The 14,618-nt window shown below is 37.6% G+C and overlaps 1 protein-coding gene across 3 annotated transcripts in view; it reads left to right on the top strand.

Annotated features, from left to right (window-relative positions):
• Window positions 1-14,618, top strand: part of ZNF148 (zinc finger protein 148) — a 40,351-nt gene that overhangs the window by 15,397 nt on the left and 10,336 nt on the right. Inside the window, exons 2-5 of one of the 3 annotated variants that reach the window (XM_082057335.1) lie at window positions 3,982-4,327; window positions 5,537-5,662; window positions 8,650-8,773; window positions 9,447-9,530. In XM_082057335.1, coding sequence (XP_081913461.1) covers window positions 3,998-4,327; window positions 5,537-5,662; window positions 8,650-8,773; window positions 9,447-9,530 — 664 coding nt within the window. In that variant the 5' untranslated portion in view covers window positions 3,982-3,997. The remainder of the gene's footprint in view (window positions 1-3,981; window positions 4,328-5,536; window positions 5,663-8,649; window positions 8,774-9,446; window positions 9,531-14,618) is intronic. The other 2 variants (XM_082057337.1, XM_082057336.1) reach the window with 2 other exon arrangements.

Genomic DNA, 14,618 nt, shown 5'->3' with positions numbered 1-14,618 from the left:
GTTCTGAAATTCTTCGGAAAACATCTCTGCAATAAGGACAACAATGTTTTATGCCAAGAAACGTGCTTGTGTGTATTAGCATGTGGTTTTTATTATTGTAGCTTCCCTGAAGATAATCTCAAAATACATTGATCTTTATTTCACAGATGCATCTTGCACTTAAAATATTTATTTAATGTTCTCAGCCTTGGTAAAGTGAACTTGTTTGAATGCTTTTAACTTACATTTTCTTTATCATGCTGTCATTCTTCCAAGAAAACTTCTTGTCATCTTCAATTTAAATGATAGGATTCCTTTTATGTGAGCCAAAAGGAGTCAGTTGACAAATTACACATTCTACTGAGTTGATTGCAATTGGGGTACTTCTTGTTTGGATGAATAGCTTATTTTCGTTTGTGTTTCTTAATTTTAGAACAGTACCTGCATGTCATAGAACTTACATTGTGTTTCATCACTTAGAATATGCAGCCTAACACGTATGAGCTCTCATTATTTTTCAATGAAAAGCCAGATGTTTGCAGGCCTGGTTTAATAAGCAGAACACTCGCTGTACCAGCTGCTGATATGACTCAAGATTACGACTGGAAAACAACTTGAGTGCTTTCAGTTGCATGACTCTACTAAGCCTACTAGTCAGGGTGAGAAAGAAAACGTTTCCATATCCTTGACAACTGAGAGAACTAACAAGACCAATAAATACCAGTACCCTGCTGGCCTCGTTTCTGGGCAGCTGCTGGATCTTGCCAGCTGTGCTATGATTCCGCAAGTCACGAGTCTTCCCGCTGCTGTTGGTGAGAGCAGGAGGCTCTTCTGCAAACACTCAGCCCCTCGGTTTGCACTCGCCTGCCTACCTTCCTGCCAGGAACTAGCTTTACATCCAGGATTTCTGTAATTCATACCTAATTTCAGAGTGATATGGCAGCATCCTCCATGTGGAACAACCTTCCGCGCCGTTCTCGTCAGTGGCTTGAGCAGACAGATTAGGGCCACCGCGTTCTCACACTTGGTGCTGTTTGTTCTCCCCTGTGAATATCTTTCAGCATTTTGAGTTCTTGTATTCTAGTACCTGTCCACGTCATTCCTCTTAAGAATCTGCAGTGAGCTTATGCTGTCACATTTCTGTAGTGTGGAACAAAAGCATAGTGCGTGATGATCTGTGTGAGATGTACTCTGAGTATGGATTAACTTGGGATAAAGGCTGAAATGAGTAAATATATGTGCTTGTTTTCCTTCAAGTCTGTCTTTCATGCTGCATATTTAAAATGCCCTACCTAAGAAACCAGTCTCAACCTTAGATCTTTTGCATGTTCTCTTATCAAATAATGGCTCCACAGGAGACAGATTCTTAAGAACTTCTATTCCTTCTCACATTTCTTAGTTGGCACAGGATAATCCACACTGATAAGATGATAAATTAATCCTCGTTTTCTTCTTTGAGGAGCACTAAGGTCTTTTGTTGCAAGATCTCTCTGGGAGATCTGCATTGGTGGAAAAAATACAGCCTTAGTGCGGTGCCAGGCTTGCTTTTTGTTTGTTGTTGTTATTGCTGAGAAACTGTGAGTATGGTATCCCAGTTATCTCCACAAAATACTTCATGATTTACACAATGTCCACAGGTGGCTGTGTGGCATACCGTACGTGCGTTTTCCCTTGGAGACATGCGGAATCTCATTCTCTTACTATAAAGTGGATTAACTTGGGGGTAAACTTGTCACCTAGCACTACCTGAACTCACTTAAGGCATTGAAGAATTGTTGTCTGTATTTGAAGACAGTTGTTGTGAAAATCAAGAGTCAGATTTCAAACTTCTTTGTGTTAGCATTGCAGGAGAACAGGAAAGGACAAATCGCAAGCAAAAATGTTCTGAGCAGAATTTTTCCCCATGCTCTCCTCTCGTCACAGGCTTTTTTTGATCCCTAGAATGTGCTAAGGAAGAATATTACAAATTTAATAACATGGTCATATATAAACACATTTAGCTTGATGACTCTGTCCTCCTGACTTAGAGCAGAGGAAGGCTCACTAAAAAAAAAAAAGTAATTGACTGAAAAGCTTCTTTCTTTGGCTTGGCTCTTAAATATTTGAAACTTGTGGAAGTCAGACCATCCTGTCTGTCCACCTTCCTATGTTCAGAAAGTGAGAAGCTGTCACGATAGAGAATAGGGATAGCACATGAGTTGCTACCAGAAGGTGTTAATGGGCCTTTTTTTTAATTTGTTAGGGTGTGCGGTGAGTGAATTTGTTTGTTTTTAAGAAATTGAGTGAATTTCACTTTCAGAACTTTAAGAACTATTAATAGTATTTGAAACAAATTATAATGTAGCCAAATGTTGAGATCTTTTTCAGCTGTCTCTACTGGTGGCTTGCATTCTTACTGAGTACTCTAGGATCTCATCTGAAGACAGGCCACTATTTATTTTGTAAACTCAGTGTAGTTTGGTATAAACAAATCTTCACAAATGTTTGGATAGCTGCGGGAAGATAGAGGGATGAAGGAGGGATGTCTGTCTGTCTGAAGGAGCAGACTAGAGCACTGTGGAATGGGTAGGAATTATGGGCCTGGGGAGCAGGGTGCAGGAGGCTGCCTGCTGTGTACACTGAGGAGAAGAGACTTAGGACTGTCTTGCATATATAATAATAAGTAGAAGAAGAAGATGCTGCCACTTCCAGCTTCACAAAAGCCTGCCGCGCTGTCTTAAAAAACAATAATGTCATGACACTTGTTGGAATATTATTTTGTATCTGTGTACCATAAGTCAATGTAATGGTATTACTATTCATGACTGGAATTCATATTTCCTGACTAATGTTCCTGCTTAGTGTGTGTGAAAGTGAACGCGTTTTTCATAAGGAGATTTGACATCTCTATAGTCTTCATTTGGCCTTTACCTTTAGCCAGAAAGTTGCATTTTCATAGAATCATAGAATAGTTTAGGTTGAAAGGGACCTTCAAAGCTCATCTAGTCCAACCCCCTGCCATAAGCAGAGACATCTTCACCCAGATCAGGTTGCTCAGAGCCCTGTCCAGCCTGGCCTGGGATGTCTCCAGGGATGGGCCATCAACCACCTCTCTGGGCAACCTGGGCCAGTGTTTCACCACCCTCAGTATAAAAAATTTCTTCCTCCAGTCTAGCCTGAATCTCCCCTCCTTTAATTTCAAACCATTACCCCTTGTCCTATCAAAACAGGCCCTTCTAAAATATCTGTCCCCATCTTTCTTATAGGCCTCTTTTAAGTACTGAAAGGGTGCAATAAGGTCTCTGTGGAGCCTTCTCTTCTCCAGGCTGAGCAACCCAAACTCTCTCAGCCCATCCTCACAGCAGAGCTGTTCCAGACCTCTGTTCGTCTTGGTGGTCTCCTCTGGCCCCTCTCCAGCAGGTCCATGTCTCTCCTGTCCTGAGGATCCCAAGTGAAGCCTCACTAGAGCAGGGGGCCAGAATCACCTCACTCGACCTGCTGGCCATGCTCCTTTTGATGGAGCCTGTTTTTTTCTCATTTCTGGCTATTAAGATGTTCCAGCAGTGACAGTGTGCCCTGGGCAAGCAACAGTGAAAGGGCACTTAAAGGACAAGGAACTAGGGAAGACACCACCAGTGTGAATGAGGCATTTGTCAAAGACAGTCAAGATAGAAAAAGGGAACGGAGTAAAAAGGGTACACAGGAAAAAAAGTTTTCTAAGAAATGAGAAGGGGAAATTAACTATAATTTAATTACCAGTATTTTGCCGGTAATCAGAAGGCACGTTGATTTGAAACTTTTTATTTGAAAGTGTTCAATTGTGTACACATGCATGTATGTAAAAGGAGAATCTTTTAATGTTGAACCAAGATATGCAACTTTTCGCTGTTATTTAGCTACCACTTTGAGGAGTGCATGTGTGTGTGCTGAGTACTGACTGAGTTCTTATAAAATGTTTTTAAGTAAAAAATTTTAAGCAAGAGCACCAGTTGTAGATGTTTACTATTAAAACTTTCTTTGTAGGTTATTGCACTTAAGAATGAACATTGAAGACAAGCTGGGAGGATTATTTCTTAAATGCGGTGGCATAGACCAGATGCAGTCACCCAGGGCTATGGTAGGGATGGGTGCAGTATCTGACCAGACTGGAGTATCGGGAGAGCGGCAAGAGGCAGTGCTGCAAGATCGGACTATGGCGCACCAAGAAATTCTTGCGACGGATGAAGTGTTACAGGAAAGCGAACTTCGACAGCAAGAGATGATTTCGCATGATGAACTCATGGTCCATGAGGAGACGGTAAAAAATGATGATGACATGGATACGCCAGATAGACTTCCTCAAGGGATGCAGTATGCTGTTAATGTCCCTGTAAGCAATTTCTTTGTGAAATATTGGAGAAATTACTAGGCAGCTTGATCTGGTAGTCTAGTGCTACTCTGGCAAGAATCTATTAATTGCTTGTTTGGATTTTGATTATCAAAATATTTATGAATGGATGCTATTTATGAAAATGTCATTTGCCTCTGGCTGTGGATAAGTTTTACCAATTAAGTATAATATTTAAGTGTCTGTTTTATAAATATTTTATAAGCAGGCTGTTACCATAGAGTTAATGCATTACAATGTGCTCTTTTAAATATATTTAATGTTTAAGGGTAACTACAAACCAGAATAAATAGCGTTATTAAAAGGTGCATACTGTTTATGCTGTTCATAGTACTGTTTAGTTTCTTTTGCTATAGGAAGCATCTTGTATGTTTTCCAAGTATGTGGACGCTTAGCAATTGCATTCACGCTGCAGGTTGGACTGTGACACTTCATACATGACCATAAATTTGCCCCTCCTCGATGTCTCATAGACAGTGTCCCTCAGCTTTCCCAGAGAGAATGTAGATGACTTCCTTTTTGAAAACAGAGCATCTGTCTGTAATGCAGCACATCATCACTGTTACCCTTCAAACATCAAAGCTAATTACCAGGACTTTAAAAGTAGACAGCCGTATATACGAAGAATAACCTTTAGAAAGGTAGCATTGTTAAAACACTACTCTGTTAGCTGTAGATCAGGTGATTCAGGTGTTAGAAAAATGTAAGAGTATCATGCTCTTTGTTAAAGTTTACATTAGATTATTTTTTGGAAAAAACCCTTCATCAGCACTATTCTTGTTTTCTTAAAAAATACTTCTGTCTTAAATATAAAATAAACTATTCCGTTAAATATTGCATTGACAACACATGGACTAAAGTAAAATAGGTATGAAAAACTGAATGGTTTTACAGATGGAAGTGATTTTAATATAAGAACTGATCTCAAAATCACCACAGGTCAGAAGGAAAAAAGACTTTGGAAGATGAATGAAAGGATACATCAAAATGTCACTGTAAAAATTAACTGTGCCCTTTTTGTTTGAGATACTTATTATTCCTTTCACTTAAATTTCTGAAAGAATGAAGCCACAAGATAACTCCCTTAGAAAAAGGTTTTCTGTTTTCAGCAGTTTGTCATCTTCTAAAATTGAAAAATTGCTTTTCTGTAGTGAGAACCTTACCTGAAACTGGCACTTGGTATCTTAACAGATCAGTGTAAAGCAAGAAATTACCTTTACTGATGCATCTGAACAACAGAAACGAGACAAAAAACAAATACGAGAGCCAGTAGATTTGCAGAAAAAGAAGAAAAGAAAACAGCGTTCACCAGCAAAAGTAAGACATTGATTTGGCAAAACCAAGATTAAAAGAACCTGAAGATTTGGTTGACTATGACTAATTTCATTAGCATTTGAAGTAGTTAGGCTGGAAATTGTTTGTTTGCTCAGTAAAGATGCAGTTCTGAAGTTCACCAGAGACCCAAATCAAAACCTGATATAACAGTGTTTTTCTTTGAACTCCTTTTAGCAACATGAACCCTTGACATACTTTAACATCTGTCTCTCCAGGCAGTTCTCTCTCCAAATATTTTTTTTGTAGACAATTTATAAATTGTTATTCTGTACCTATCTAATAATAGTTGTGCTTTTCTGTCAGCCTGATAATTTTACATGCTTCATGCATAGTAGTGAAAAGTTTTTAAAAAGAAATCTAAAAGGGTAGTTTTGAAAATTCTAAAAAGTTTACTAATATATATAAAATAATTTACCAGTAAGGAATATTCCTGTGGTCATAATCATCTTCATATATGTATTTATTTATATCAAAAGATTCTTACCATAGCTGCTGGTATGTTACTTCAAAATTTGTTTTGTAGATCCATTCATGAAGAGTATGTATCCCTGTATGTCTGAAAACAATTTTCTTCTATTGAGACGCACGTCAGATAAAACCAGAATCATTTCACCTCATGAGGTAGCAGTGTTATATCTTCTAGTAATTCCCCAAATCAGTATTAATTTTCAGACTTAAAATAGAACATATACAGGCTGCTCTGATAGGCAAAACCCAGTTCTACATGATCACACAGCAGCATTAAAATAAGCCTACTCTGAAACCAACCCAGGCTGTGTATACATTGAAGGAAAACTCACCTTAACACCAAAAAACCTCCAAAACCACCTTTTTGTTGGCCTGGGAGTGGGAGCCCTCAGTCCTCCTCAAAGCACTGCCAAATTAGGTTGCACCTGTAGTATTCTTGGAGAGTTGAGTAATTGTTTCAGATTGGGTGTGGAAGCAAGTTCCAAATCCTGTGCTTGGAGATACTTCTCCCTTCGGTAGGAAAAGGAGCTCTAGGTTGAGCACCTCCACAGGTCACTTCCATGGAAACCCGGCGAGGTAGGCGAGTTATGTGTCCCTCTTTCTACAGACTCGTATTTGCATGCTTCCTTTTTACCTCCCAGTCTGTCAGTGTTAGTCTTTTGAGGTGACAAAGATTGAAAAATGATCAGGAGTATCTCTAAACAGGTTCTTTTTCAGTCTCTCTTCCCCTTTTTTCAAACTTGTCAGCATAGAAAGGCAGAAAGAAGCTGAAGGACTGACATAGGTGAGAGCCTACTCCAGTTTTAGTATTCCCAGAGTAATGGGATTGATTTTCCATGCAAACAGCAACTGGGACTTTTACAAATGGAAGTCAAATAACATACTGAAACATTCTGAATTCTGTTTTATATTAATGTAGTCATCACATAAATAAGAAGTCAACAGCTTTCATGAATCCTCTCTACTTTTCCCTCTTCCATGCACGCAAACACATGCGCACACACACACACGCACAAGCTTTTTTGTTGCTTTTATTAGGAAAACTGCACTGGCAACGTTAACTTTCTTCATTTAAGAGGTGGTACAATGAATGGATGCAGTACAAGAGCCCACGTTTAGGATAACTGTGAAATTAAATGTATTTTCTGCACAGTTATTAAAAAATTGCCATATAGTCTATGAAAAACATTTCATAACATGCATTTAAATTTATTTTAAATAACCAGTCAGTGTTTCATTAGCTGCATGTTGTTACAGAACAGAGCTTTTATAATTGTCTGTATCTGTGACTTACTGGAGCTGTAACATACCACTCTTACAAACGTATGAATGTGCTTGTCCTTCAGAGTGAATGCACAAGACTTTGTTAGCTCAAGACTTTCACTCTTGCTCAGTTTTGATGCAGCAGAATTAAGAATTGCTTAAGTAGATGCTACAGTATTTGCTGTTATTGTAGAGATACTATTTCAGTTATTGACTCTCTCTTTCTCATCACTGTCATTATCATAAAGCCTAAAACATTGTAGGTAATCAAATTGCAGCTGTGTTTCCCCAGCAGACTTATTTTTTGTTGATAACAAGGGACTAAACTGTTTTGTTTAAGGTTACTTAAGCTCTTCTTTATAGTTATGCTTCTAGTTAAGTAAGACTATTGGAAATGTAATTTGTTTACTGGTTTTCTTATTTTCTTGCCAGAGATAGTAGAGAGTTGGGGCTTTTTAAAAAATTATTTTTGACAAATTAGAGAAAACATATGATGAACTTTATTGAATAAGGTAGATATTATGTAATTTTTTTCATTTCAGTTTGTTCAACTATATATGAAAACAGCGGCTTTGTTTGACAGCAAAGCAGTTGAGTGTGGCAAGCTGAATTTGTCAAGGAAATGCTCTAATATGTATATTGAGTGAGCAATACTTCTCTGAGTGAAAAACCTGAAAGGGGAGAAAAAGAATATTATATTCTTGATTGTTTGGTTTTGGGGTTTTGTTTTTTAAAATATAGTTTTGTCTCCGAAACTATTGATATTATGTAGATTTAGAGAATTTGTATGACTATCCTGGATAAGTTTCAATGCCTTTTAGCAAACGTCAGCTATCATGACTTGAAAAAAGAATATAACTTTTCACTTCTGCTTTAAAATATGATTATCCATGGTTCAGTGCCCAGAGGTGATTTGGTTACTTTGCATCCTTTCCAACAGACGGACAAAGTAAATAGTGGCATGTAAAGTGACTCAGCTGTGAATGGGGGAGCCCTAAGCTGATTTTCCGTGAGCTGCTTTTGTGTCCGTCCTGTTGAAATATCTCTTAATACACAACGAGGCACAAGTTGGATTAGACTGCAATTGGAAATGTATACTAGAAGCCTAACACATAGCTTTGTAGAAATTAGCATTGTTTTACCTGAAATATTTAAATTTGCTGCTTTTTTTTTTTTTGTAGTTAATAAGGTATCTTTAGAGGGTAGTGTGAGAACAAATTTTACTCTTTTTAAAATAGATCCTTACAATAAATGAGGATGGATCACTTGGTCTGAAAACCCACAAATCTCATGTTTGTGAGCATTGCAATGCTGCCTTTAGAACCAACTACCATTTACAGAGACATGTCTTCATTCATACAGGTACTGCTTGACTTCAAATTTGTCTTTTCTACTATATAAAGAGTTGTTTACTTATGTTAAACATGTTTTCAGCTCTATGCGAATTTCAGTTTTAAGAGTGTAGCTAACTTGGCATCTAAGCTTAGAGATTCCATGCACCAAAGTGTCAAAAGAATACCAGAAAAAAAAAAAAATCAACATATGTTTAATAAACTGAAGACCTAACTGTTTACAAGGTTTCTTTTCTTTCTTTATCAGAAAGTAATGGGTTGACTTGTAGCCTAAGTGCCAAAATTGACCCCTTTGTAAAATGTGCTCCGGCTGCTTATTTGCCTGATGAGGTATCTCTCTGGTTCGGAGAAGTGAAAAAGGTACTTACCATTATAATAGCTTGCCAGTATCCTGAATGCAGACTTATGCCAGCATCATGATTGATCTTATTCATGAGGAAATTACAGCCATTTCAGATCACTCTTCCGTCTTAGTCTTAATGTGACTCTTAGGATCATGGAAAGAATTCTGCAGTTCATATACTTAGTAAGGCTAATGTGGGTTTTTTTTGGTATTAAGAGTATTTTTGGAATTCGCTCAGATGCTGGTTTTTTAGTAGACATTTTAATATTCCTCAAAAGTAGTTATCAGAAACAACAGTGTGTAGTTATTAACTTATGGATCTGGAATTATATTGTTCAAGGTGAAAAACCATTTCAGTGCAGTCAGTGCGACATGCGTTTCATACAGAAGTACCTGCTACAGAGGCATGAGAAGATTCATACTGGTGAGTATAGTGCCTTGAGTATCTTTACTGGCGTGCTTAAAATCTGTTTCCCCACTCAGGCAAGGTTTCTGATCATAAATATGCAGCCTAAAACCCTGTTGTAGTTTGTTTTAAGTTTACGTATGTTATAAAACTATAAAAAATAAGTTAGTTTTGTGCTTTCAACTTGCTCCACTTTTCTTTGGCTGTAAAGTGAGTATAAAGTCTAGTAAGCAAATCTGAAAGTAGTATACTATGAGTAACCCCAAAGTAGCAAATCCTGAAGCTTGTGTATTCATCAGTCAAAGGTTTGTTAAGCAGTTCTATCTTTTGTTGTATCAAGTTAATTCAGACAACGGGGACTTCTAAATTACATTTCAGTAGATTTATTTATTTACTAATTTTGAATTTGATGGAAAAGTGCCAGGACTAAAATGGCCAAAATGCCTAACCCCAAAGGTATTAGTATCAGCTTTCCTTTTCACTTTCTTTTTTTAAGTTTTAATTCAGATCTGTTCTAAAAATAAGAGCCTTAGTTTAAAAATATGCAATATAGGTCAAATAAGGCCCGAAGTTTTAAGCCAAAGAGAGTTAAAGTTTATACATGTTTATTTTTTTTATCTTCTTGCACTGCACAAAATCACATTCTTTAACAGGTTTGGCTTCGTTGGGTTTTTGGCATTTTGGTGCATGGCCTTTCAATCCCTCTTTAAATATTTTGTAATATGGTCCCTTTGGACTAGATGCCAATTTCTCAGCCTCTTTTCAGAAAAGCAGAGCTGGTGAATGTGCACAGTGTTTCTTGGCTGTCGCATTTAAATGGATATGAAAGCTACTAACACGCAGTGCAGTGTGTGCATGTGTACGAGTCGAGAGGGAGAAAAAAACTCTGCAAAATGAATTTTCAGAGCAGTGTACAGGGAGTTACATGCACAAATGCCCTGTTGTTGATGGGATTTTTGTATCCTAGGTTGCCATGAGTCCAGACTAAGTAGGTTTCCTTCAGCCAGTCAGCCACAGAAGAGTCTGCCATTCTTCTGCCCAGTGTCTTTATTCTGCTCCTAGTCTTCCCTCTGGCTCTGAACTGGTGAACCATGCTGCCTTCACTTGGTGGAGATATTATTCCTGACAAGAATGTTCATTCATTCTCTTCCATCTGTCTGCTCACTTCTCCCTCCCTCCCCAAAAAAGGCAAAAATTTAAGTGCAGTCTTCACATTTTTCAGGAGATTTTTTTTTTTTGTTTAAATGAGGATTATTCCCTGTACGTGGCTTTGAAAATGAGAGTCTTGATTGGAAATATTTTTAAATGGATTTAATTATCTTTTAAAATTCAACTTGTAGCTCTAACAAGAATTCTGTGTTGATTGTAAGCTTTGGAGGGAGGGGGTGTGTGTGTGTTGGGGGGGATTACAGGGTGTTTTGTCAGCTCTTACATATACTAGTCTTTGTTTAGCAGAAGAAAAGCTGCCATTTAACAGATTAACCATATTGTTATCTGACCTTTTTAGATAACTGTTTTCTTCTTTTCCTCAGCACCCTGAGGTATAGTTTGGTTGTCAGAAAATTGAACATGGTGATTATGCTTAAATTGTTGAATTAAGGGTGTTTTCCTAGGTGCCAGCTAGTAGGTGGTTAGGAGAAAACACGTAAGACCCAGCTTCCAGCAGTGGAAAAAGCTTTTTTGAAGTACATTCCGTTAGCAAGTATTTGACTACTGCTTAATTTTTTACTTGGCCCAATTATAGTACAGCTAATTGGCATTCTACATACCTGTCTGTGCTTTCATTTCTATATGACAATATCCCCTACGGGGCCATAGCTGTTTGTGTTGCTGTTCTTCAGGGCTGTATAACTGGACCCATCCAGAAAAGCTGCATTTCCAGCTTTGCTTCTCTCACCAGAAGGTGAGCGGTGGGTCTGTCTCTCACTTTGATGGAAGTAAAGGAAAGGTCTCTTTGTATTACTCATACTCTTTTAAGAAATATTCCTTATGAATTCGATACTATATTTTTCCTTTTTCTTTTGCGTTTTTATCTCTCCGAATGACTGCTTTTAGCGCCAGCTTTTGTACGGTGTTCGAAACACTGACAAAGAACAGGATGTTTCTTACTCTTTTAAATATATCAATTTTCCAGTTTGTTTTTAGCCAATGGAAGGCAGTGGTAACACTTAGAAACCCCATTTTATGACTGTTACAAGCCCTGAATTTACACTCCAGCTGGTTCCAGTGTGGTGTGAGTTTGGGCTCCTTCAAGTGAAATGTTATGAGGGAGTTAGGAAGCAATCAATGAACAGCCTTATTCTGTGTAAATAATTAAATAGTTGCATCTAAAAGCAGACATTGCATTAATACAAAATTCACTTACTAGAAATAATTGTATGTAGAGGAAGGCAGCAATGCTGGAACCCCGCGGCTAAAAAATATTCTCATATTTTTAGTTCACTGGGCTCATGAAGATGCTGAATGTTTGGTTGTGGGTTGGTTTTTGTTTGTTTTGCTTTGTTTTGTGTTTTTTTTTTTTCCCAATATGTCTGCTTCTTTTTGGTTTGAGATGCTTCCATACACCTTACCCACTCATGGATTCATGTGTCCTGATTCTGTAACCCACCCTACTTTCCATTTTAAATACAAAAAAATGAGATTACATTTAAAAAAAATAAAGCAACATTGGGGCTGACAATTCGAGCACCTTATTATTCAATCATGCTGCTTTTTTATTGCCTCCCTTGGTATTTTATCATTTGTATTTTGTCTGTTTGAATTTTAAAATGCCTGGGGGTTTATAATTTTACAGCCTTCCTACACATAGTATTTGTACCACACTTTACAAGTGGTTCTATTGCTCAATTGTCATAGATTTCCAATGTAAACACAAAACATAGTCTATTTTTGTAAATAATTCATATAATTATTGTATTGCACTTTTAAATTTTGACTTTTTTTCCTATATCGGATTCTTTCCCACTCACCAAGATATTTTAGAAAAATATGTGCTAGATTCTCCCTACATTAGCAAAGGGTTATTATTAATGATATCCTCCATTTGCAATAGGTACTGTTTGAAAAGTACAGCAAAGTTTTAGAAGGCCTCTGAAGTTCCAGGCTTCTGCTGGGAGAAAATTATTATAGGAAGCTTATCTTCACATTAATTTTTAATCTTTTTTCTTATACTAACTTGCTTATTAAAGCAAGAATTAAGTATGGTATCGGTTTCACAAAGTGTTTCTTAATCTCACTTCCAGAGTGTTCTGGAATTTTACTGAAAAGTATCATTTTCTGTGTTGTGCCCAGTAAGGCAAGGGCAGTGTCCCCAACCTCCTTCTCCTGCTGAGGCACAACCAGCAGTGCCTTCCTGCCTGCTCCCAGCAGCTCCAAAATTGCTGCTGGTGGTTGTCCTCTGCAACGAAAAACCTCGGCAGCCCTATTTGAGCCTTGAGAAGGGAGCAGGTAGCTGGGAGAGTCTTCTGGCAGCAAATAGTCAGCCTGAGGAGACAAATGTTAAGGAGTTATGTGACCATCTGAGCAGGGGCGTGGGTGTGAGGCTGAAGGTAAGTGCATCGGTGACAGCGGGATGGCTGTTGCAGGGCTCTTCACAGCTAGAACAGGACCAAGCTGTCTTGCTTCTCTAGCTTGGTTTGGCTGCTGTAAGGCTCAGGATAGTTTTCATCCCAAACAGCTGCTCCTTTCTCTGAAAAACCTCTAAGAGAGTGAAAGCCAAGTTCCAGATAACATAAGGAGAGTCGTTCGAAGGGGTGATATAAAAGAGACCCAAAGTAGAATAGTGAAGCAAAGGGAAAGAAAAGAGGATGAAGTGGTTGTCTTTGGGAATGGAAAAATTCCTGCGTATTACACGAGAACAATGAGACCTGAAAGTCTTGCCTTGTCTTTAAAAGCAAAGACAAGGGTTGGAATTTTATTCAGACAGGCTTGGTGCAAGTGAAACACCATAGCGTTAAGGGTAACAAATGGATTAAGAGAACGTGAAGAATGAAACTGGAGTTTGCAAGTTAAGAAACAAGTGAGGGAGTAGGTTTTGCTTGTAGACAGTATGAGAGAGGGTTATATGATAGGTGCGATAATGTATAAAGGGTGCTGAAAAACCCAAAATTTTATGGTGATTATAAATAGGGAAGAAATGGTAAAAGTTAGTCTTTGACTAAATGTGAAAGAAGAATTTGAATGCTGAGGCTGTGGGCCTGGAGAAAAAAGAACTGATGGAAGCTGAGAATCTTAGGAGATAATTTGATTTAGAAGAGAATAAATTGGAATAATTTCATCTAAGGAAGGGATTGGCTGAGAAGCCACATGGAAAGGTAAGAATTAATAATTAGAAATAGGGCATAGGCTTACAAAGAGAGAGATTTAGAAATTGCTTGGAATTAAGAAGGTTGAAACTCTGGGCATTAAAGACCAGTCTGGGAGCAAACGAGTGGGTGATACAGGTATTTTCCATTCTAGTTTCTATAAATACCGGTGTCTTATTTTAAGGTACCATATTTCCGTTTTTAGAAGGATGTGGCTAAATATCTCTGTTCAGAAAGGAAAATATACACTCCAACAACATTTCAAAGAATAAATTAAAATGTATTAACATTTAATTAATCATTAGTAATAATTTAATAAATCGGTTAATAAAATAAATTCTAAGAATAAAACTACCTTAGAAAAATAGAAATAGCTTGCATGTTTCTGGAAACAAAAGATAGATGGTTTATATCCCCAAAATCAGTGCAGTACAGTATCCAGAACAAAGAGGATGTTGCCAAGACAATCCCTGATCTCTGTCAGTTCAAAAGATTTCATAGTAAATATTGAGAGGAAAGTTTACTGTTGTTCAGGGTGGGTTCTGTTAAATAACAGTGAACTTTTCTCAAAGCAAAACTTGAAGTCAATGCACTTGAACTTTTAGTTTTTTTCAGAGAAACCTAGATAATAAAAATATCAGATGGGAGATGCAAGGTAAAAGTTAAACAACATAAAAATAGAGTTACTCCATGTTCTGAAAGCATTGATGCAGGGCTTCTGTGTGAGGAAAAATAAGGGGAAAGCTGAAGATTAATTCAGGGCGATGAATATTGTCTGAGCAAATATTTCATGAAAGTGAAA

The sequence above is a fragment of the Streptopelia decaocto genome, assembly GCF_964273445.1.
Source record: "Streptopelia decaocto genome assembly, chromosome: 6".
In the NCBI taxonomy this organism is placed as follows: Eukaryota; Metazoa; Chordata; class Aves; order Columbiformes; family Columbidae; genus Streptopelia; species Streptopelia decaocto.
Note: the sequence above shows the minus strand (reverse complement) of the source record. Positions and strands in the feature narration are given on the sequence as shown.